Source organism: Alosa alosa, chromosome 24, assembly GCF_017589495.1.
Source record: "Alosa alosa isolate M-15738 ecotype Scorff River chromosome 24, AALO_Geno_1.1, whole genome shotgun sequence".
Taxonomy (NCBI): Eukaryota; Metazoa; Chordata; class Actinopteri; order Clupeiformes; family Clupeidae; genus Alosa; species Alosa alosa.
The window spans coordinates 18,985,118-19,007,617 of NC_063212.1; the positions used below are offsets into that span (position 1 = coordinate 18,985,118).

Below are 22,500 nucleotides of genomic sequence, written 5' to 3' on the forward strand. Positions count from 1 at the left end.
GAATAATGATTTAGCATACTATGTGTAAGTGCGAATGTTGTGTGTGCTGTGCTGATATTGTCTAAGCTAAGTCTGAGCCATCTCTACATAGGAAATAATCTGCATGGGAAGGTCATGACACATCAGCATTTAGTGTCGTTTTTTGGATGGCTCATCTCCCTTCTTTTCCATTAGGGGATGTAAATAGTCAGCTAACACGTCAACTACGTCACCTCATCTACTGCCTCCTGCCCCCTTCTCTGTCACAATTGACGGATGCCAGTTATGTGCAAGTTGCCGTGGCAATCACTAATTAATCAGCCTAATGGACTTCCTGCCTTTTGTTACTTCGAGGAGGTGTGCTGACAAGTAGTTTGCCATGTTCTGTGCTCAGCTAGGGTGAAATAAAACACACCTGCAGACTAATGAAGCTTGCTGAAGGGCAATTAATGCCGCTTCGCATAGGAAGAAATCACAACAGCTGTTTAACACACAGAACAAATAAAGCATAAAACTTATACAGCTTAAACACAACTTAGGGTCTATTTCATCATCTTTTCAGATTCATTATGGTATGCATCCTTTATTAAAACTAATCAAACAAAGCATTGGTGCTTGAAGGTATATGATGATATTATGTATTACCACTTCTACTCTTTGCCAGGCAGTTGCTTTTTGAGTTGTTGCTGAATGCATTACCAGCAAATCAAATGTATTGCTGTTCTGGGAACAGCTAACTAATCTCTGTAATGATGTTTGTGAAGACCAGAGGGCAGTGTAGTCTGGAGCAGAGACAGACACGATCTAGAGTGGATAAGGTCCAGATAAGAGCTGCATATGGTCAACAGACAACTGTTATCTGAAGACCAAGTGTGCAGTATGTTTGTGGGTACTGTTCTATATTAGCTGATACAGGAAACATGCTCATCTGGAAACAGCACTGTCTTCTCAGCCCCAGAGGACCCATCATAGAAAAGTTGATTTACTCAAGTATGTTGGAATATTGAATATTCAGATCGTGACTTTAGTGTGGAATAAAAAAACAAACAAACAAACAAAAAACAAATCCCATGCAGATCCACATAGATTAAGCCAGATAAAAATAAATAACTAGGAAGGACAAAGAAAGAGAGAGAGTGAAAACTTGCTAGGGAAAACAAAATTGCACCAAGTGGGGAGAGGGAGGGAGAGAGAAGGAGAGAGAGAGAATGAGAGAGAGAGAAAGAGAGAGAGCTGAAGTGCAAGCTGGCAATGCTGGCGTTTTCAAGGGCAAAAGCTATACAGAACTGTACTTGGAAAAAAACTGTACTGCACTGTGTATCTATCGTTCACCTCAATCACCTAGCACTTAATGATGCCGTCACCGTTTCAAAGGAAGAAAAGAAAAAAAGGCTAAGTGTTACCGCTGGGCATAAAAGTGTCCCCAATGGCAATTTAGAGACATTATCCACGCTCAGGCCCTCCGCCGTCAAACGGATGTACTGCCAAGTGACGAGTGGAGGGAGAGCCATCACCTCAAACGGACCATGGCGCTTCCCTCGCAGGTGGAGGAGGTCATTTATGAGTCTGAGCTGAGTCGTGGGTCGTTTCACGGAATAGTCACTCTTGCCCTGCCCTCTTATTTTCCCTTCCTATCTCATATAGTCTTAGAACAGTAGAAGTGTTCTGGAGTGTGTGCGTGTGTGTGTGTGTGTGTGTGTTGTGTGTGATGGGTTGGGGACAAAAAAGAGCTTGAAAAGAGTGTCTTCTAAATGAATAAATGTAAATGTAAAAAAATCTTATTTTCATCTGTTAATAACAAAACAGACACATAAGAATGACATAAACACGGAGGGGTGTACTAGAGCTCTGTGACCTGTGACCTGTGCCAGGTCAGCTGAAAGCCCCACTTCAAACGCTTTTTAGCCAGGACAGAGAATTCAGCATGGACACAGCAGGTTAAATATTTCTAGGAAATCAAAGGAAGGGACGTGTCCGAAATCCCTCTGAGGTAACCCGAATAAGTGTCCTACAGAAATCCCTCTGAGGTAACCCAAATAAGTGTACTATGAAGACCCACGGCACCCTTGCCGCACATATTTTAATTACTGCTGACAAACAGAGGTAATAGCCTCCTTGGGAGGACACTCTTGATTAAATAAAGCTGATTGACTCCCGACGGACAAAGCTTACGCGGCGACGTGATTAGCTACTGTTTACCCAACCGACTTGGCAGGGTTTGTTTTAGAGCCAGACCACGAGGGGCCGCGATGGAAAATGGAGCTAATTCCGTTATCTCTACGGGAGCCGTTTCATTAGTGCAGCGTGAAGCGCCAGCCACGGGATCGAGTGGATATCCCTCCTCCACTTGACATTTGTCTTACAACGATGAATTATGCGCGGTGTGAATCTGTATCAACTCGAAGGATTAGAATTGATTCATTGATTTGGGAAGATTTAGAGAAAGAGACAGAGAGAACGACAGATAGACAGAGAGAGAGAGAGAGAGAGAGAGAGAGAGAGAGAGAGAGAGAGAGAGTAAAATCTGAGAGATTTTAGAGAGAGATTTTAAATCCAGCCTCTCTTACATATTTTGAAGAAAGTGTTTATATTCTGTGCAATGGTGTGGGTGAACGTGGGATACTTTGCAGGAAATCTTATCAAAGCTCCCTGTAGTCCTAGGTTGGAATCGTAATACAATTGGATAACATCTGAAATAACCAAAAGGGGGGGATTTTGAGCTGAATGAAAAAAAAAAAGAAAATGAAAAAAAAAAAGTATTTTCCCCTGTGGTGCATAGTCCTAGAATGAATCCATAAACACATAAACCTTGCCAGTGTCATCTTGGGTCTAGCCCAGTGAGATGGGCAGGATTGATCATAGACTGCGGCTGTCTACTTTTTTCCTTTTTTCATACCCGCTAGCCAGAGCTGGACTTTTCACCCAAGCACCACGCTGAGGTTAGTCTTCGGGGAAAATCCCCTGCAGGCCATAATAAGATATATTTGCTGGACGCTTTGAGCGGATACAATCTCCTTAGAAGAGCTGTCACAGGTCAGTTGCCGTGGCAGTGCAGAAAAACAGGAGCGTGTTGAGACGCATTGTTGCCTGTGAATTCCTTCTCAAAAAAAAAGGGGGATTACTAGGATGGAAGGATCATCAGGGAGTTTGGGAGGGGTATGAAGGCTGGGAGGGAGTTGTATGTGTGTGTGTGTGTGTGTGTGTGTGTGTGTGTGTCTGTGTGTGTGTGTGTGGGGGGAGGGATGGTATAAGTGTATGTGTGTGTGTATATGTGTGTGATGGTGGAGTGTTAGTGTGTGTGTGTGTGTGTGTGTGTGTGTGTGTGTGTGTGTGTGTGTGTGTGTGTGGTGGTGGGGGTGGGATTGAGGTGATTCGAGTATGACACCCATCTCTCTGGTATTTTCCGCTCTCTTTGGTCCTTTTGTGTCCAGTGACCAAGTGAGGGATTTTGCAAGGCGCTTTGTGCCCCTCTCCATCCCTCTTATGTCAGCTGGTATTTTTATTTTTTATATTTCTCTCCCTTTTTGCCAGGCAGCACAAAGGGGCCACAGTCCAGCCCATTGTCCAAACGAGTGCTCCGGATCGCCACGGCTGGCTTTTTCATCACGTCAGAGCCGCTCGGATGACCCAAAAACTGTGTGATTTTGTGTGCGTGCGTGCGTGCGTGCGTGCGTGTGTGCATGTGTGACAGACATTGATGGGTGCCAGTTTGAAACATAGCCATGATTGAAAGCATGACACGAATTGGACTGGGTGTGAGAGAAGTGTGTGTGCGTGTGTGTGTGTGTGTGTGTGTGTGTGTGTGTGTGTGTGTGTGTGTGTGTGCGGGTGTAAGAAAATTCCACAGCTCAGAAGGTTAATGAACATGACTCCCCTTACTTTCCTCTTCGTTTCATCATTGGTTCAGCCCTTTTTTTCTGCTCTCCAACAAAAGGCCAGGGGTTCTCATTTGCCCTACCCTGCTGAGTGTGGGCTTTGCTGAGCTGATTGTGCGTTAATTGAGTCAGGTCTAATTAAACCACATCGGTTTTGTACGCCTGAACAATAGAGGCCTGGGGGTGCTGGCATGAGACGCTCAAAACCATCAGTGAATGAGAGAGAAAAGAGAGAGAGAGAGAGAGAGAGAGAGAGAGAGAGAGAGATGAAGGAAAATAATAGTGGATGTGAAGAAAGTAGATATAAACGAATATGGTCCGAGACGTTTGAGAAAAAAACCCTCCAAACACCAGGATAAATGGTCCAAACCACTCGTTCGGCTCACCAGGCAGACATGTAGGATGGACAGATCGCCCTGGAGAGGCTAACTAAAGATGGCCGCTGCTTTGACGCAGTCCTGACCCGGCCATTGCACAGAGCTTGGCTGCCGGCCACTCTGTGGGCACTGGGAACAGCATGTGCTGCAGCAACACCTCCGGGACCGGACAGGCTGTCCCGATGCTCATATGGACCGTGCACTGACACACACACACACACACATGCACGCACGCACGCACATACACACACATGCATCAAGTATATTGGTTGAACAGATGACAAACAGTATGGCTAGGAAGGTTAAATTGTTGTTGTCTTACATGCTACTGCTATATTGCATGTAATGGAGGGGGAGAGAAAGAGAGAGAGAGAGAGAGAGAGAGAGAGAGAGAGAGAGAGAGAGAGAGAGAGAGAGAGAGAGAGAGAGAGAGAGAGAGAGAGAGTTAAAGGGATTATCAGGAAGATGTCATGTTAAATACTAGAATCCATGCTTAAACGATGGTGTTCATATGATAAATGACATGACAAAAAAAACAAGTCCAATGAAACGTAATGAATGGGCTTCTTTTTTTTGTTCAAACCCGACCTCCAAACTGATCCACATGTTTGTCATCTGTGCCCCTATTCAGTTCATGTGTTCAGTGATGGCTTTCTTTGGCATTTGCACGGGAACACTTAATTGCTGCTTTGTTTCTTCTCGAAAGAAATTACTCAACCACTCAAATTACTATTCTACTTTGTGCCAACTGTATGACATCATTCTTTCTAACTCCAAGTTTTTGTGATTTATTTATGCCTTTATTTATTAATTCATTTACATTTACATCAGTTTCAATTTCGGTCATCTCTGAAGTTTGGACTTTGCAGAGGTCTTTCCAGTTCTCAGAGTCAAGATGCTGAGAGGAACTCTGTTTCTGTTTAAACAGTAGTTTTCATTCTGCTCTTTCTCTTTCAAACCAGAATATCCATTTGCAGAGCTGCCTACAATGGTGAAAACTTTCTACCAAAAATCAAACACACACACACACAGACACACACACACACACACACACACACACACACACACACACACACACACACACACACACACACACACACTTGAACTCACTTCCAGCCGGGAGCAGAACAAATGATTTAGGGCTTGAAGTCGAACACTTTGAACAGACCCCTGCTTCCTGCTGGCTTTTATACTTTATGAATCAAATCACTCACAAATCACATACCTCCAGCTCCGAAAAATGTTTAATGAGTCACTTGGTTTGAATGACCTAAGCAGGTAGGTGGCAATGTGGGGGAGGCAAGAACAGCCCACGGCTCGTACAAAAAAGGAAGCTAGAGAAAAATGATCAGGTTATGTTAGGCCTGGGCTTAGAGCTGGTTCATACTGTAGTCTATGCAAGCAACATGATACTATGTGGCCCCATCGAAAATGTAAGACATGGCCCTCATATTTGCATTACGAAAAATTGGACAACACGTCTTGCTATGCAAATATGCACCAAATCCTTCTTGGGCTGGGGGCGTTCAGGGTTGCATAGCTTGCATAGACTATGAATTGGACCTTCTTTTGATCACACTAAACGTTTGTCAGGTTAAGCATTACATAATGGAAACTTGAGCAGGTCTCCAAGTAAAGAAAGAAGGACACCCACATAAACCAACAGGTCCTGACACATATTAAAGTCACGCAAAGCTGGAGGGTATTTCATAGGTATTGCCTGGTAGGATTAACTCCCCACCCACTGAGAGACTGTTTACTCTCACTCACTTTCACTCAACAGTGTTAAGTCACCCTCAAGATATCTGCCACATAGCTTTTGTCATGAGTCATGCGGATGAATGAGTGACGATACATACTTTTCAAAGCCCTGGATTGATGAGGGGAAAAAAGAAGAAAAGAAGAGAAAAGAGAGGTGTCATTTGATCTCTCTTTCTCTCTCTCTCTCTCTCTCTCTCTCTCTCTCTCTTTCTCCAGGGAGGCCCTGTCAGATTATGGAGGTCTTGCAGCTGAGCCTCAGGGGCGGTGATGTTTGAGATGCTTCGGATGTTAGCAAACAAGATGACCATTGACCCCACCAGAGGTCACAATCCTCACTGATTAGAGGGAGGCAGAGCACAACCTCTGAGAAACCCAGTGAGTGAGATTCTGGGTTCTCCTGGATCAAATGGTAGATGGAGTCTTAGCTTCATACTCTCTCTCTCTCTCTCTCTCTCTCTCTCTCTCTCTCTCTCTGTCCACAGAGATATCTGAACTGACTTTGATGAAGGCATTGTTTGATATTGTATTGACATTGCCATAAGCACGGCAACAACAACATCACAAGTTGTTTTGACAACTGTACTTTTTTTACTCGATAATGAAATACACAATAAAAACTAGCACAACATTCCCATCCCACCATGACCTGCCTGTAATCAGCATACTTCCAAAAACGGCCATTGTTGAGGCAAATTCAATTTAGGGCAGTCACACTCATTCCCATTTTTATATGCCACTCTGGGCATGCTTGCTAGGAAAGTCCCTGTTCATTATTCAGAGCCTGACTTGGCTGGAGGAGTTTTTCTCACGGAGACACGTCGGAGCCATCAATAACTCACACTTTGCGCAAGACACAAGAGTGGACGGAAACTGACCTTTTCCTAGCGCTACTAGAGTACAGATGCGAGGGAAAAAAACAGACCTGAGAAGAGTCAGGGAAGCAAATCAAAACACTAAATGTTTACGAGGAAGAGGGAGAGTAAAAAAACAAAATCAATTAAAAAAAAATAAATAATGCCGGTGTTGCTGCCCCTAGAAAAAAAAAAAAAAAAACAGCAGCGATACAATTGCAAATACAAATCACAAATGTATGCTTGGCTCGTTGTCGTCGCTTGAACACTAATCCTTCCGGGGATTTGCGAGCAAAATGAATAGTCCAAGTTGGTCAGGACAGAAACGATGACCCAGTTTACCGCCGAGTGGATGATGGCCATGACCACTCCTCTGTCTCTCTCTCTCTCACCCTCTTTCTGTCCTGTCCCGCTTGCTCGTGGGATCCAGCGTCAGTGGTCCACTCTAGTGTCCTGCTCTTGTCTTGCAATAGGGGCCAGACAAAATGAACCGTCTCCCTCCGCACAGTCTCTCTTCCCAAACTGCTCGTTGGGTTTGCATAAGAAAAAAAAAACTCCCTAGATTTGGTTTCTTTTTAAACGGCACCCACGGCCAATTGACTGTAATGAAGAGTCCCAGAGGCTTGGAGTGAATATAAGCTCATCATATTACTTTTTTTACTCATCACCTTGTTTTTTTTTTTCTTTTGCAAAATCTAGCGATTACAAGAGAATGTGTTCCACTTCCCCTGCTTCTGTCGAGGGATGCTGTTGGCCTCGTGTGAAATATGGTGCCTGTTAGAAGGGACTGCACTAATTTCCCACGTACATGAAGTTAATTTGTAGAAATCGCCGCGACGGCAGGTGCAAATGGAGGGTGTTCGACAGCTGCGCGAATTCGCTTTCACCTCCATCGCCCCGGGGGTCAAAACGGATCCGAGTTGTGAAATTGCGTCCGGACTGTTCATTAACGATCGCAATGCATCAGCTTTGACAAGAGCACTAAGTATCCCATTACAAATATGCATGGGAATTTCAACCACAAAGAAGAGAAGACAGAGAGAAGCGTGAATGGATGAGAGAGAAAGAGAGAGACAGAGAGAAAAGAGGATAGAGAGCAAGGGAGGGAGAGAGAGAGAGAGAGAGAGAGAGAGAGAGAGAGAGAGAGAGAGAGAGAGAGAGAGAGAGAGAGAGAGAGAGAGAGAGAGAGAGAGAGAGAGAGAGATAGGAGAGAGAGAGAGAGAGAGAGGGAGAGAGAGTATTGATGAAGTGTAAATGTTTGTAATGTTTGTATATGTTTGTTTGTTTACTTTTTTGTAATTATCACTATTCCTGTGAACGCTTTGGCAATGCATCATATGATTTGTCGTGCCAATAAAGCATATTTGAATTGAATTGAATTGGAGAGAGAGAGAGAGAGAATGAAAGGGATTGTCAGGGAGACATCATTGAATGTTAAATGTGAGAATCCATGCTTAAATGATGGTGTTCTCTGGCAATTCAAATGTGTATTTTTTATCTTCACAGTAAAGCCTTTTTTCAACTGGACTGAAAAGAAAGTGAGGGAGAGAGAGAGAGAGAGAGAGAGAGAGAGAGAGAGAGAGAGAGAGAGAGAGAGAGAGAGAGAGAGAGAGAGAGAGAGATCCTACTCGTCCATACTCTGTGAGAAATGACACTGTTGGCTTAGGCTCGAGACTGCAATCGTTTCCTTTACAAATCCCCTTTGAGATTTTATAATTAATTGAATGCTTCTTATTTGCCATTAAAAAATCCTCAGCTAATGCAGGAAGATTATGTCAGTCCTCCGCGGAGTCAATCAATTAATCATTTGCTGCTTTATTTTCCAAAACCTCCTTCACACACCACGGATGCCCAGACATCCTTAATTTCCAAAGGGGACTGAGCAGAGAGCAGGCGTCTAATGGAGTGAGGGTGGTATGCGACTAATTGATGATAATCTCGGGACCTCCGCGTTCGTGAAGCCATGTTTCTGCTTGCCTAAGACCTTAAAGTCGGCCCTCCTTTCCTCCTCTTCACACGCACACACACTGAATGTTAGCATTCTTGTATGACACACATTTTGTGAACTTTTTTTTGTTCTATTTATTCCTGTCTTCACTTAAGGATCCGTAGATTACCCACGGATAGAATGTTCAAGTGCACAATGAACGGGAACAGCAGTGGCGGATACAGGCATGGGAAGTAGATCCTTTCCCCATATCCGCAGGCTGGGAAAAAATGAAATAAAAAATTCTCACTCACAATGTGCGCGTAGGGACGCTTCCCAAGATGGTGTGCTTAATCTAATATGTCGGAGGCAAGGGCATTCGCTATCCCAGCAGAAAAGGTATTTAACGTTCATCTTCGCTCGACCCGGACACCTGCCTCTTACATTAGCCCGCGTCTCGAGGGGAGCCCTGTGACACGCAATTAACATTGGGTATGATCTCACTCGGAGGTCAAAACAGGGGGAGAGGGAGACAGACGCCCAGATGGACTATCGCTGGCGAGCAGAAACCCCTAAATCCCACCAATAATCATCCAGTCTGGCCTGCCAACGACTCCCCTCTCTCTCTCTATGGTGTCTCTGTGTTCTCAGATGAGGCAGTGATACATCTCTCTCTCTCTCTCTCTCTCTATCTCTCACTTCCTCTCTGAAATGGACTCTCTCTGATGTCTATCCCATCTCTAAACTGCCTTCTCTAAATGAGATGCATCCAGCAAATCAAATGCCCCCAGTAGATGTTGTATCTGCAGATAAGGTTGGGTCACAGAACGACTTGTAAAAGGGACAGATTGATGTCCTGATAGATCTGCCATACACATGCGTTTGGTTTGAAGATGAGCCAGCAGGTACCAACAGGGCATTCCTCTGGCACCAATGAGAGATGGGTGGATGATCATAAAAAGATATGCTACACCCTTTTTTGTATTGTTCTGTATTATGAGCTAATTTCATGTAACATTAAGTCTAGACATAAACACATGGATCTTTTTTTGTTCTTCATCTCCCTCATCCTTTGTATGACTGCTCTGGAAATACAAGTGTCTCTTTTGTCATACCGATAAGCCTTTTGAATTGAATCGGAAGGGCAGAATCTTGACATGGGGTTGCTGCGTGCGCGCACACACACACACACACAACACACAAACACACACACACACACACACACACACACACACACACACACACACACACACACACACAAACACACACACACACACACACACACACACACACACACACACACACACAAAACACACACACACACACACACACACACACACACACACACACACACAAAACACACACACACACACACACACACACACACACACACACACACACACACACACACACACATATTACTCAGTAAGTCTTTTGCAGTGAAAGAATGCACACAGCCTGGTGGCATTTCTGTCCGTATAAAGGCCTTTTTTCTCTTCCTCTGTCCTTCCATCACATCTCTCCTTTTCATGCAACCTTTTAAGTCATCTGCCTTTTTAGACACAAGCCTTTTTAGCCATCAGCCTTTTTAGTCATCAACCTTTTAAGTCATCTGCCTTTTTAGACACAAGCCTTTTTAGCCATCAGCCTTTTTTAGTCATCAACCTTTTAAGTCATCTGCCTTTTTAGACACAAGCCTTTTTAGCCATCAGCCTTTTTAGTCATCAACCTTTTAAGTCATCTGCCTTTTTAGCCATCTGCCTTTTTAGTCATCAACCTTTTTAGCCATCTGCCTTTTTAGCCATCTGCCTTTTTAGTCATCAACCTTTTTAGCCATCTGCCTTTTTAGACACAAGCCTTTTTAGCCATCTGCCTTTTTAGACACAAGCCTTTTTAGCCATCTGCCTTTTTAGACACAAAGCCATCTGCCTTTTTAGTCATCAACCTTTTAAGTCATCTGCCTTTTTAGACACAAGCCTTTTTAGCCATCAGCCTTTTTAGTCATCAACCTTTTAAGTCATCTGCCTTTTTAGACACAAGCCTTTTTAGCCATCAGCCTTTTTAGTCATCAACCTTTTAAGTCATCTGCCTTTTTAGACACAAGCCTTTTTAGTCATCAGCCTTTTTAGTCATCAACCTTTTAAGTCATCTGCCTTTTTAGCCATCTGCCTTTTTAGTCATCTGCCTTTTTAGCCATCTGCCTTTTTAGTCATCTGCCTTTTTAGACACAAGCCTTTTTAGCCATCTGCCTTTTTAGACACAAGCCTTTTTAGTCATCAGCCTTTCAAGTCACCTGCCTGTGTGAATGCTGCACAGCACCTGTTGCATTGCTCCATACAACATTTTCATTTCAACGCTTTCACCATATACGTGAATAGGCTTTTCACTGACTGGTATTCGCTTCAGTCCACACAACCAGAGCTGTGAGTGCCTGAGTCGAGCCGAACCCTCAGAGTGAGGTGAGGTGACGACTTGTAACTGATGAGCATACCTGTCAACACTCCCGTTTTTCCGGGTTTCTCCCGTATTTCAAGGTCATGTCCCAGCACCCCCCGTTTTGTTATTTCTCTATGTTATAACTCCCGTAATTTGCATGGCCATCAAACTTCATTTTTAAATTATTGATCCATTCATTTTTTCTGTTAGTCTGACATCTCTCAGGTTGCCAGATTGTGTATGAACTACACCCTACACATACACGATCACTTACTTTCAATTCCAACCGTTTTGTCATAGGCTAAAACTTGGCAACCCAAAACAAGGAAGCGGGTGCCGACTGCGCAGCCTGAGTCTCGCAAGCAAGCGGGCTAGTTGACAGAACTAGCTGTTGTCAAATTATTGGCAATTTAAGTGATTACTGTAACACATCACATAAACTGTTGTTGCTGTTAAGTGTTGTTGATACACAATTGGCAACTTGCGTCCTCGGAACCGAATCTGACAGTAAGCAGCTTTGGAGTTTTGGAAGTAGGCTGCAGGCAGGCAGGCTGGTGGATACATTCTGGCATGCATAGCAACGACCGAAATGCAGTGTTGAAACACGTGTATGAAACATGCTAAATATGCAAACACTGATCCGGTACAAACACTGACTGCAGCCCCCAAAAAAAAAAAAAAAAATATCTCCCGTTTTTGGAAAGCTAAATGTTGACAGGTATGCTGATGAGTGCTTGCAAAACTTGTACTGTGTCACAGACCAGGCTGTTTGACAATTACACCACTTTAACTTGAGAGGCTGGAGTGGGAAAAAAGGGTTGTTCATACTTAATCACAATCAAAGTCAACCATGGAATGCTTTTAAAGGTTCCATGGAAAAAAAAAATGTTTGAAAAAGAAAACGCAAGGGTATTCTGCACGAAGGACCTCCCCGACAACAGGTCTCCTCCAAGTACTGCCTCAACATTTTCCAGAACTGAACTTCTTGACGCAAACCCTGAGAAATGGATCCGCGGGTCACCAGATCGGCCCACAGCGGCTCATCATCAAACTGGAATATGCACCGTGCATGCACTCCGACATCCTCCGTAAACTGAAAACAGGCTAATTGGAAACAGACCTCCACGCCGAGGTGCAGGAGGGAGGAGAAACCAACCTCGATGGCATGACTTATTATTTTTACGGTGTATTGGAGTTACATCATACACACACACACACACACACACACACACACACAGAGAGAGAGAGAGAAAGAGAGAGAGATTTGTCACTCTCTCCTTCATAGTTAAAGTAAATGGACATGGGGGGTGATTTCACATGCCTCAGTACCATAAGGGGGAGGGGAGAGCAGTTGCCGCAGTACCTGACGAGAGACGGACTCAGAGGCTCAGCGTTGCGTCAGATGCTATTTCCAGCGGTTGGGACGAGGGCCAAGGGTGAGGGAGAGGACAGAGCAGTAGAGTGTGTGTGTGTGTGTGTGTGTGGGGGTATGTACATATGTACAAGGAGTATGTTGTGTTATCTGCACACACTATGTCATGCTGAGGTAACGTTTAGTACTATAAACTATAACAATTTATCTGAAGAGTGGGTGAAACAAACATTAGATAATACATAGTGACATACAGTAACATAATACTGTACATGGTAAACATCAGGTATCAAGCTAGATGATTTCATTGGGCAAGAGTACTGCAGTGCTGCTGTGTTTTTATTTTTCTTATGAAAGATTGTTCACAACTTCCACTTGCACTCAGTTTCATTCGAGTTGAGCTTGCCTTCTCCCCTGGTAAGAATGCAGCATGAAAACTCTGCTGGAAATGGATCTAAATGGTAATTACAGCCTTTAATACACTGAATTACTCAGTAGACATACCAATATGAATGGTGTAAATAATTACAATTAGGTATGTACTGCACACTTATTTATTCATAACTAATAACTTTGAGGGCTGTGAAACACAAGGCTACTGAAGCAGGAAACACCAGAAAACAAACAACAATTGATCAACTCTGGTGGGGAATGCAGCAATTCTGAAATATACGCAGCGCAATCGGCTGAAAAATGAACATTACCTGTCCCCGTGTTCTCTAGCCTGGGGTTATTCAGAGGTAATTACCACCGGCCTTGTAGGGGGGACGAGGGTGCTGGAGGACCTAGACAGCGTCATTAGGCCAGAATAGGAAGTGACCTCAGAGAGGCAGATTCATCTCGTAGAAAATGACTCAAGTGTGGCGCGGATCAAAGCGGGAACATTAGCACCCTCTTGACTCGTTTCCTCGGCCCTAATGCGATGGCCACTTGTCTGTGCACGATCTCCCACCAACCCCAGCCGCCACCTCTCCACCTCTCCTCCATCCGTGCAGTCAGGTCCCCAAGCAGCGTTCATGTACCTCGCTCCGGAGAGAGAGCGCTTCCAACCGCAATTACGCGCCGAAGATTTCCCTTCCCTGTGCCAACAAATCCACTCTCTCTCTCTCTCTCTCTCTCTCTCTCTCTCTCTCTCTGCGTCGGGGACAGGGAGTTATGGCACTAATCAAGATAATTGGCCAAAGGGAATGTTTAATAAGCATAGGAAGTATCCGCACTATATCATAGCAGGAAACGGGGAGCAAGACAGGGAGGGAATGGGGGGAGTGGAGGAAGGGCGGAGGACATTTTGCTGCACTAGGAGATTCTATGGAAAGCTTTATAGACTTTTTTCTTCCAGGACTGTAGTTTTGCTGGAATACTAGGAGATTTTATATATTTTATAGACTTTTTCTTCCAACACTGTAGTTATTAAGCTATGGAATAATTAAGGGATTTTATATATTATTTACATTATTTTTCTACTTACTTATTGGTGATATTATCTTTATTTTTACTAGATTTATTGTTTTACTGTTCATTTATTGTTGGTATTAAATCGGCGGAACAGGGGAACAGATTCAGCCTGTGGACCTCTAATGCAGAGCAGCTGTCATGTTACTGTGTTGTCATTTCTTACACATTATTTATGTACCATGTTTGTTTGTTGTTTGCCTGTTTTGGTGTGTGTTATGGTGGGCCCTGCGTGGCAGAGGCGGATGTCTCTGTGTGTTTGCTATCAGAAGAACATGCCCTTTTCACAGCCATCTTGTTAGCGGTCAGAGTAATGTTTAGCCATACTCGAGCCAGCCCCTCCTCGAGCAGGGTCTTTTCTGTCTCTTAAATCACAGACTGTACAGTACAAATACCCTGGACAGTCCTCCACAGCCTATTAATTACATTGAGAAACTTCCTGCAGATTTCCTACCCAGAGATCAATTTTAGTGGGGACAGTCAGCTCCATCTTTTTAATTACAGTAATAAATAACTTGTCATTACACACACACACACACACACACACACACACACACACACACACACACACACACACACACAGATACAGTATGCGGGTTTTGGATGAGAGCTGAGGGACTTTCCAGCCAGCATATAGCTTGTTTGTTGCGGACACATGTTCAAGGCACTATGGGTACGAAGCTGACATTCAGCAGGCCCAGAGAAAGTTCTCAGAGAGAGAGAGAAGCTGCCTTCAGATATAACCTTCGGAGTATATGCGGAGCTTTGTCAAACGGAGGTCCGACCCTTTGGGTGATTCAGATATGATGCTAACATACTGACATTATACGGTCATATGTGTGAACAACACCGACACACATTATCAGAATCTCTGTGTGGTTGAACGTGGTTGGACACACACATGAACATAATCTCCACAGGTTCTTGGCTTTGTTTAGACACAAGCTCATTTACATGATGTCCCTCGACAATACTAGGAGGGGAGCAGTAGAACAGCCGGGTAAGTTCGGACTTCCAAATGACCGTTTATGTTGTTCAGATATACGGCCCTCCAGTCTTACACATACTGTAGGTCTGAATGCAGCTAGAGCGAGAGAGAGAGAGAGAGAGAGAGAGAGAGAGAGAGAGAGAGAGAGAAAAAAACATAAACGAGGTTACCGAACTTTGCCTCAACTAATGTGCTGTCGCAGGCACCTTGTAATTCTTTCACATTTTTTTTATTTCTGTTTGCAGCTCAAAAGGAGCTCAGTCGAGCAGAAGGATGGGAGAAGTCAGCAGTTTTTCTTTTTTTTTCCTTCCTTCCTTACTTCCAAAAGACCTCTTGCTCTCTCTCTCTCTCTCTCTCTGAAAAAAAATAAGGATGCAGAAGCCAAACTGTTAGCAAGGCACAGTACACGGTCCACAGCCGTGACATTCACCGAACTGTTGGATAAACCAAAGTCAGTCGTTCTCGCGGGGAGACCTGTTTGCCAGGTCACCCTCACAATTATTATTTTCTTCTTCTTCTGCTTGAGTATTATTTCTGCTCTTTCATAAAGGTGAACAAAGCTTTTCAGTGTGAGTTGCAGTCGGAGTGATGGAGAGCTGAGGCAACAAATTTGAACAATTTCCAGAGCAATTTCATAAGTAAAAAGAGTGACTTGATGTATTTTACCGTATGAGACTGGGACAACGCTTAGCAACTTTTTCAGCTCCAGGATGCACCAATGGCGTCAGACAATGGGGGGTGTAGTAGATTTATGAGAGGTGGGAGTATAGCTAACAGGTGGTGTTGTGAGCGATTGTTTTCACAATGTACTCCATTTTCACTTTTTGACGTGTGAGAACGGGTAATGCTTTTACTGGACGTCCCACGACGATTACAAAAAGTCTGCACATCTAGACACCCTGAAACTCCAGGGTAAGATAAAATATTGAGAATGGAATATATGTTGTCTGTGTCCTGAATTGCCTCTTCTATAGGTTTGCATAGACATAGTCTACAGGGGTTTCTGGAGGAGTCATTGTGTTCTGTGCAACTGCAGGCAAATGTAAAACAGGAGATAACCGTCATTCCTATTTTAACATTATAAAGTTGATGAATTCTGTTGTTAAAAACATAACAGACAAACACTGTGAGAAGGATAGTGTAGAGTCCGCCGGTAGTTCTCAAAAGATACCTACCGCATGAACAGGACCCTGGAGCGGTTATTGCCAAAATGATAAAGGAGAGTTCTTCCTACAAACAGAACTTTAAAATTTCCGGTATTGCGTGGCAAAACATTGCTTGAGATGACTGAATCTATCCTGACACAACATATACATAGCAAGAAAGCACCAGCATGGTGGGGAGTGCTTAAACAACCTTAAAGGTGGAATGTTGGAAAATGAACATTCTAAAGAATATCTGGGTTCATTGAATTCAACATAGAATTTTAGAGCCTTAAATTGTTGTGGAACAGAATCTTATGTTGGAATGTTCAAAAACCCACAACTTTAAGGGTTAAAAATGGGTCCTTCACCCTTAAGTATGAGTCGTTTTTTGCATGTCCTCCTCTTTGAAGTCTTAACCCATGTTGGCAGAGCTGAGCTCTCAGCCCTGGGAGAGATCTCTTTAAGATTCATGGACAAATCTGACTAAAGAGAGACATTAATCGCTCTAAATCATAACAGACACCCTGGCTGCTCTTAAGAGGCCTGCTAAATAAACAGCAGTTGAGGAGAACCAGCAGGAAAATTGCAGGCAATGGGCAAAAAAGATGGTCTGGAATTGATGGTCTGTACAATTGCTGCCTGATGATATAAAGTTATGTTACTTCTACCACATCATATGAAAATATGTGTATGTTGGAGAAAAACAGATGAAAGTAATGTTCCACATATTGGATGAGTGTGCTCCTTTCTTTGCAGCTCCACTGTCTCTGCACGTCAGATGCAAATGGCAGGGGCAAAGCTGCAAAATTCATTATTGATGGCATTTCTCATCATATCCATATGCTAATATTAATTCACGACCCTTTCTCTCTCTCTCTCTCTATCACCCACTCCCTCCCTTTTGGCACCTCCAGCCCTGTGTGTCTTGCGGTGTCTCGATTACAACAGTGTGTTCCTCTGTTGTGGGTTTATTCATGCTCCCCGTGCCTGTGAGCACGCTGCCAAGCAGATGTTCACGTCTCGTCTAAGGCTGGAGGGAGCATTGTCATCATCCTCCAGACCCTTTTTCAGGGCAATGTTTGATTCCATTTAGGAGTGTTTATCTATTTCAGATCGGTGCGTAATCTGGTCAGGGAAATGGCAAATAGCAAAACAAAAATAATAATCACACACACACACACACACAAACAAGCAAAAGCAAGCTAACAGCCTATTCTAATTAAATAATGAGACTGTGAGAACCGCCAATGAGACTTCATAAAACCATGGCAATATAATTATAATTAGTTTAAGGATGGCATGTTCCATATTTCAAGGAAACACCTGAACATGTTCTTCCCTGGTCTCGAGGGATTATGTACAGTATGTAATTTAATTTATGTTGCCTTGTTAGAGGTGTCATAATATCATCTTTCCATCTTTGCATATTAAAATAACATAATAAATGACACATTTTGCATTTTGCTTGGCCAACCGATGGAAAAGGTCATAGGACATTTGATTCTGTGTCTTTAGCTAGCTGTGTTTCACATCCCCTAACACTTGCAGCGGTTGGAAAAAAAAGGTGTAGAAGGCAAAAAAGGGGGAAGTACTGTACTGTGTGAAATTGATTGGTAATAAACATGCAAATAGTAGGCTGTGGAACTAGGGACAGCAGAAAATTGGTGGAGTAAGCCTGCTGTGTGTGTGTGTGTGTGTGTGTGTGTGTGTGTGTGTGTGTGTGTGTGTGTGTGTGTGTGTGTGTGTGTGTGTGTGTGTGTGTGTGTGTGTGTGTGTGTGTGTGTGTGTGTGTGTGTGTGTGTGTGTGTGTGTGTGTGTGTGTGTGTGTGTATGTGTTTGTGTGTGTGTTGTGTGTGTGTGTATGTAATGTTGTGCACACACAGGGAGCTTGAATAAAAAGGGTTGGGGGTGTGTGTGGGGGGAGAATCCGCCACACTCTCCTTCTCCGCCAGTCACTGGGCGATTGCATAAAGAGCTTTTGTTCACATGTAGCAGAGATAAGGCAGGCCTTTGGCTAGCTGTGCGAGTGCCCAGCCATTTTTCTATAGGGCCGCCTGGAAACTCATTTTCTGTCCTGTGTAATCAGTGGGAAGCTCTGATGCCACATAATGGAACCTGAAACTGCCCGCTTCAGCCAGTGCACTTTAGCGCCATTTAATCATTTCAGTAAATGACATGTCATTCTTTCAGAAGATATTAGGCTGCCTTTGGAATTCAGACAGGGGGACCATATGGTGTCAGTCATGTATAATTTCTGTGTGTGTGTGTGTGTGTGTGTGTGTGTGTGTGTGTGTGTGTGTGTGTGTGTGTGTGTGTGTGAGAGAGAGAGAGAGCATCTGTATGTGCACACATAGTATATATTATATAAAATGTGAAGAAATAACAGTTTTGGCATACAGTATGAACACTACTTTGGTGAACATACAGTCTCTGTGCTATGAAATATGTACTTTGTGGCGTGAATAATTATTTAAAGGGAAAAAAAAAGAAAGTTTGAAAAGTTCGTGAAAAATGTTGCAAATGTAGCATAAAATTGCTTTAGCTGAGCCGAACCGAGGAGTTCTGTTGATGGCAATGAAAACTAACTACGGAGCAGGGAAAACCACTCTGCTAATTACAATATTAATCAAGACTCCGTTAAAACACTCAAGGTCACAGATGGGAAAGCATTTTCATATTTCAGTCGGAAAACTGGAAGGGGGACTGTGTGAATCGCCTGCCAAGCGACTCCGAAGCGGAGCTGTCCCAGACTTGGCCTGCATATGTTTTTAAAATAGAATGACCATGCAGGGAAAAGTGAAATAGAAAAAAAAAAGAATAAAGAAAGAAAAGTTGAGGAAAGTAGGAAAACATTCATCTCAAGCTGAGGTCAGACAGAAAGGCATGATGTCACGAACCAAAACATAATCAAGGAGCTGGACACTCTGTTGGGAGACTACAGCTACACACACAGACTGTGAACTGAGCCAGCTAGACTGGAAAGTGTGAGAAAAAAGAAAGGAATAGTAAGAAAGACGGATATTTTTTAAAGAAGGAATGAGAGAAATAAAGAGCAGATAGCACAAACCCGACAGATACATCTCACCTGGTCGAGCAGGAAACAGCATAAGTGAATCGTTAGCGTTAGCATTTTGACATTTTTTTAAGTTCCAGCACCTACCACGTAAAACAGTCAGCCGTGTGCTGGCGCTCGTCTCTCCAACACTGTTGGAGGCCACACATTCGTATATGGCTTCGTCCCGTGGCGTACGTAAAGGCTGGATTCTCAGAACTGAGCCTGAACCATCGTCAAACTCTATCACCTGTGATCAAACCCAGACAGAGAAAAACATTATTTTAGTAGGTGTGTGTGGTACTTGTTTAAGTTCATTTTGGTTCGGAGAGAAAATATTTTTTATTTCAAAAGGCAGCCATTGGAGATAACAGAAGAACCATGAGGCATTAGATGGTGGACATTTGAAGTGCAATGTGAGTCACACAAACCCAAACCCCATACTTGATACTAGAGGGTGGTGGTGGTGGTGGGGGGGGTTCTGAGTCATGCTAAATCTGAGTCATGCTAGCAGTGGTAGCATAAAGCATAAGAGACCCTCTATGACGCAAAATAAGTTTTCTGTCAGAAATGAGGCGGGCTCAAGGAGAATGAACTGAGAAATAAATGGGGTCCACAGCCTTAATGCTGCAAGCCTAAAAAAAAAAGACTTCTGCTGCTACAGTATACAAAGGCACAAGAAGAGAAAATAGGGGCCCTTCACAGGATGCTAATAACAGTTTGTTTCTCTGAACAAAATAAAGCAAAAAAGAGAAAAAAATAATGATAATAGCACTGCAGCAGATGAGGACAGACGCTAATGGGAATCTTATCAGTGCTCTGTTCTTTAACGAGAGAAAAATAATAAGATGCTGCAAAGGATACTTAGCAAGTATACAAGTTACATAGCAAAACCTGAAAGACAATCATATCAAAAGTTTCTTGGGGAAAAGAATGCAAAACACAAAACAAAGGAAACCAAAGGAGGATGACAGAGCAGAAGAAAATAAATACATCTCTAGATAAATAAACAAAAATAATAAATTAATTAAAAAAGATGACTAACAAGCTACAGGGGTTTTCACCAGTGAGCAATTTACTGTTGCTTTGAACTCTACCTTGGTTTCCAAAAAGATGATTTTTAACAGACGCCAAGGATAGCCTAGATTTCCTCTTTTTCCTCCCATTCTTTTAATGAATCTACATCATCATTGTACCTCAAAGAGCACTAAAATTGATTATTGTGACCATTACAAAGATGATTAAATGATTGATTGATGGCTGCATGATTGATTGATTGGCATTAACAATGTCTAAGGGTGTTAGGTTACACTAGGTATGGAGAGTGAGACTTTTCAGGTTTCTGCTGTAACAGTCCCCTTGGAATTATAAGGTTCTATCTATTGTTCTAACATTCTGAGTAGTTCTGATATATTGAGCTTTAAAGTCTTAGAATTCCATAGAGTTATATTAATAAGCGGAACAAACATCTTTAGATATGATGTCCAACAATGCATACAACTAAAAGAAACACCTCACCTCACGTTCTTAAGATCTCACAGAATAAGAATATGTCAATAACTCATTTTTGACAAAAATGTTAGATAGAACCTTCTAATAATTCTAAGGGGACAATTTTGTGGAGATGATGTTACCTCAAATCTCTGGTTGCTCACTCTCTTCCCCTTCTTGTTCCATACGATCTTGGGCCGGGGATCCCCAGTCGCCTGACATATGAACGATGCCACGCCGCCTTGGACTCCCGTTTGGTCATTGGGGGTTCTTAAAAACTTTGGCGGTGCTGTTGAGAGAAAGAGGGAGAGAGAAAGAAAGAGAGAGTGATTGTTATGAAAGTGTGCAGTGGAAGAGAATCGCCATTTCTTTTCTTCACTTTTTTTTTTTTTTGTTCTTATCACACCCCTGCACCCAGGAGAAAGTCACAAACTTGCACATTTCAGCGTTTCCGTGTTATTGTTAAGAGGATTACCTATAGAGGTCAGCCCATATTTTCCGACCGCCTCTGTTGGAAAGGCTATTGCCATATAAATGGAGTGTGAGCAAATGAAAAGAGAGGGAAAAAAAAAAAAAAAAAACTATCAAACAAGCTTTCTTTGAAGACATGATCGACTGCAGAGCGAGATCACAGATTAAACTCATTAGGCGGTATGGTGATGGGCATGGAGGGTGGCAGTCCCAGGGGGGTGCAACACTTAAGGATTATGCAGAGATGCAGAAGAGAAAATGCTCACTAGGCCTGATGTTTGGCTAAATTCACTCATCAAACCAAAAAAACCAACCACCAAAACCATCACCATCTGAACCAGCCAAAGACTATTTTCAATTCAATATTTTTTGACATGCACATAAATGCACAAACTGTTTCACATACTGTATGTATATGTGCATATACAAGTTGCAAGATTCCATCTTCTAAAATTAGACCATTCTACACTGATATCGGTGTCGTGTGGGCCGGATCTAGGCCAGCAGTGAACCAGACCCAGGCTCCAGAGATGAACTGGAGAGGTTCCAACTGCTGCCTGGTATGTCCTAATTAGGAGATATAGGTCGGCCGAGGGGGCAGAATGTCAAAACAGTCTTCCCGCGTACGGCCAAACATTCGGCTAAGTGGGTGACCGCGACGTGTTAACTGATTGAGCGGGCGTCGGATGCAGTAAGGGTCAGCCCGACGTCTCTATAGCAGCAGCGAGTGAGCTCTCATTACCGTCTCGTGAGGCCACCTCTGGCCCTGCTACTGTGTGTACACAGACAGTCAAACGCAAGCTGTGTGACAAGGTCTCGCACATTCTATGGTGCGCGGGCGTGGTAGTATGTCTTCGGTGTCGGGTCGGGGGAACCGGGAGGGGGAAAAACACTTCAGCTTTGATAACCTTGGTGTCGTCTAAATATATACAGCGCTCTCACTAAATCAACAAGGCAGTCCTGCTGTGGAGATTTAAGCGTTTTGCTGCTGTGCGAAGAAAAAAAAATAGCCTCTAGTCTCCAGAAGCTAATGAGGTATCTACATGACAGCGCGGAGCCATGTGAAAGGAATAACAAACAAACAAGAGAAAGGTTAACAAACATGTCTACGGGGGGCACTGCAAATCCTTTTTGTTAATAATTAACAGCAGAAATGGCTTTGTCATCTACCATTAGTTTCACACAGGAAGTGAAACTAGCATCGCAAATAAAGTACATGCAATTTAGCTTAACTCCTCTTGTCTAACAGTGCAAATATTCCCTCCTCTTTAGCCAGTTAATGTGAATCAAGACTCTGTTGCAACGCTGATCATGTCCTTTATA

The 22,500-nt window shown here is 43.2% G+C and overlaps 1 protein-coding gene across 1 annotated transcript in view; it reads right to left on the reverse strand.

Moving 5' to 3' along the window:
- The window catches only part of LOC125289303 (receptor-type tyrosine-protein phosphatase delta), a 109,151-nt gene that overhangs the window by 86,035 nt on the left and 616 nt on the right, over positions 1 to 22,500 (reverse strand). The window contains exons 3-4 of the mRNA XM_048236057.1: positions 20,850 to 20,995; positions 19,324 to 19,465 (exon numbers count right to left, since the gene is read on the reverse strand). Coding sequence (XP_048092014.1) covers positions 19,324 to 19,465; positions 20,850 to 20,995 — 288 coding nt within the window. The remainder of the gene's footprint in view (positions 1 to 19,323; positions 19,466 to 20,849; positions 20,996 to 22,500) is intronic.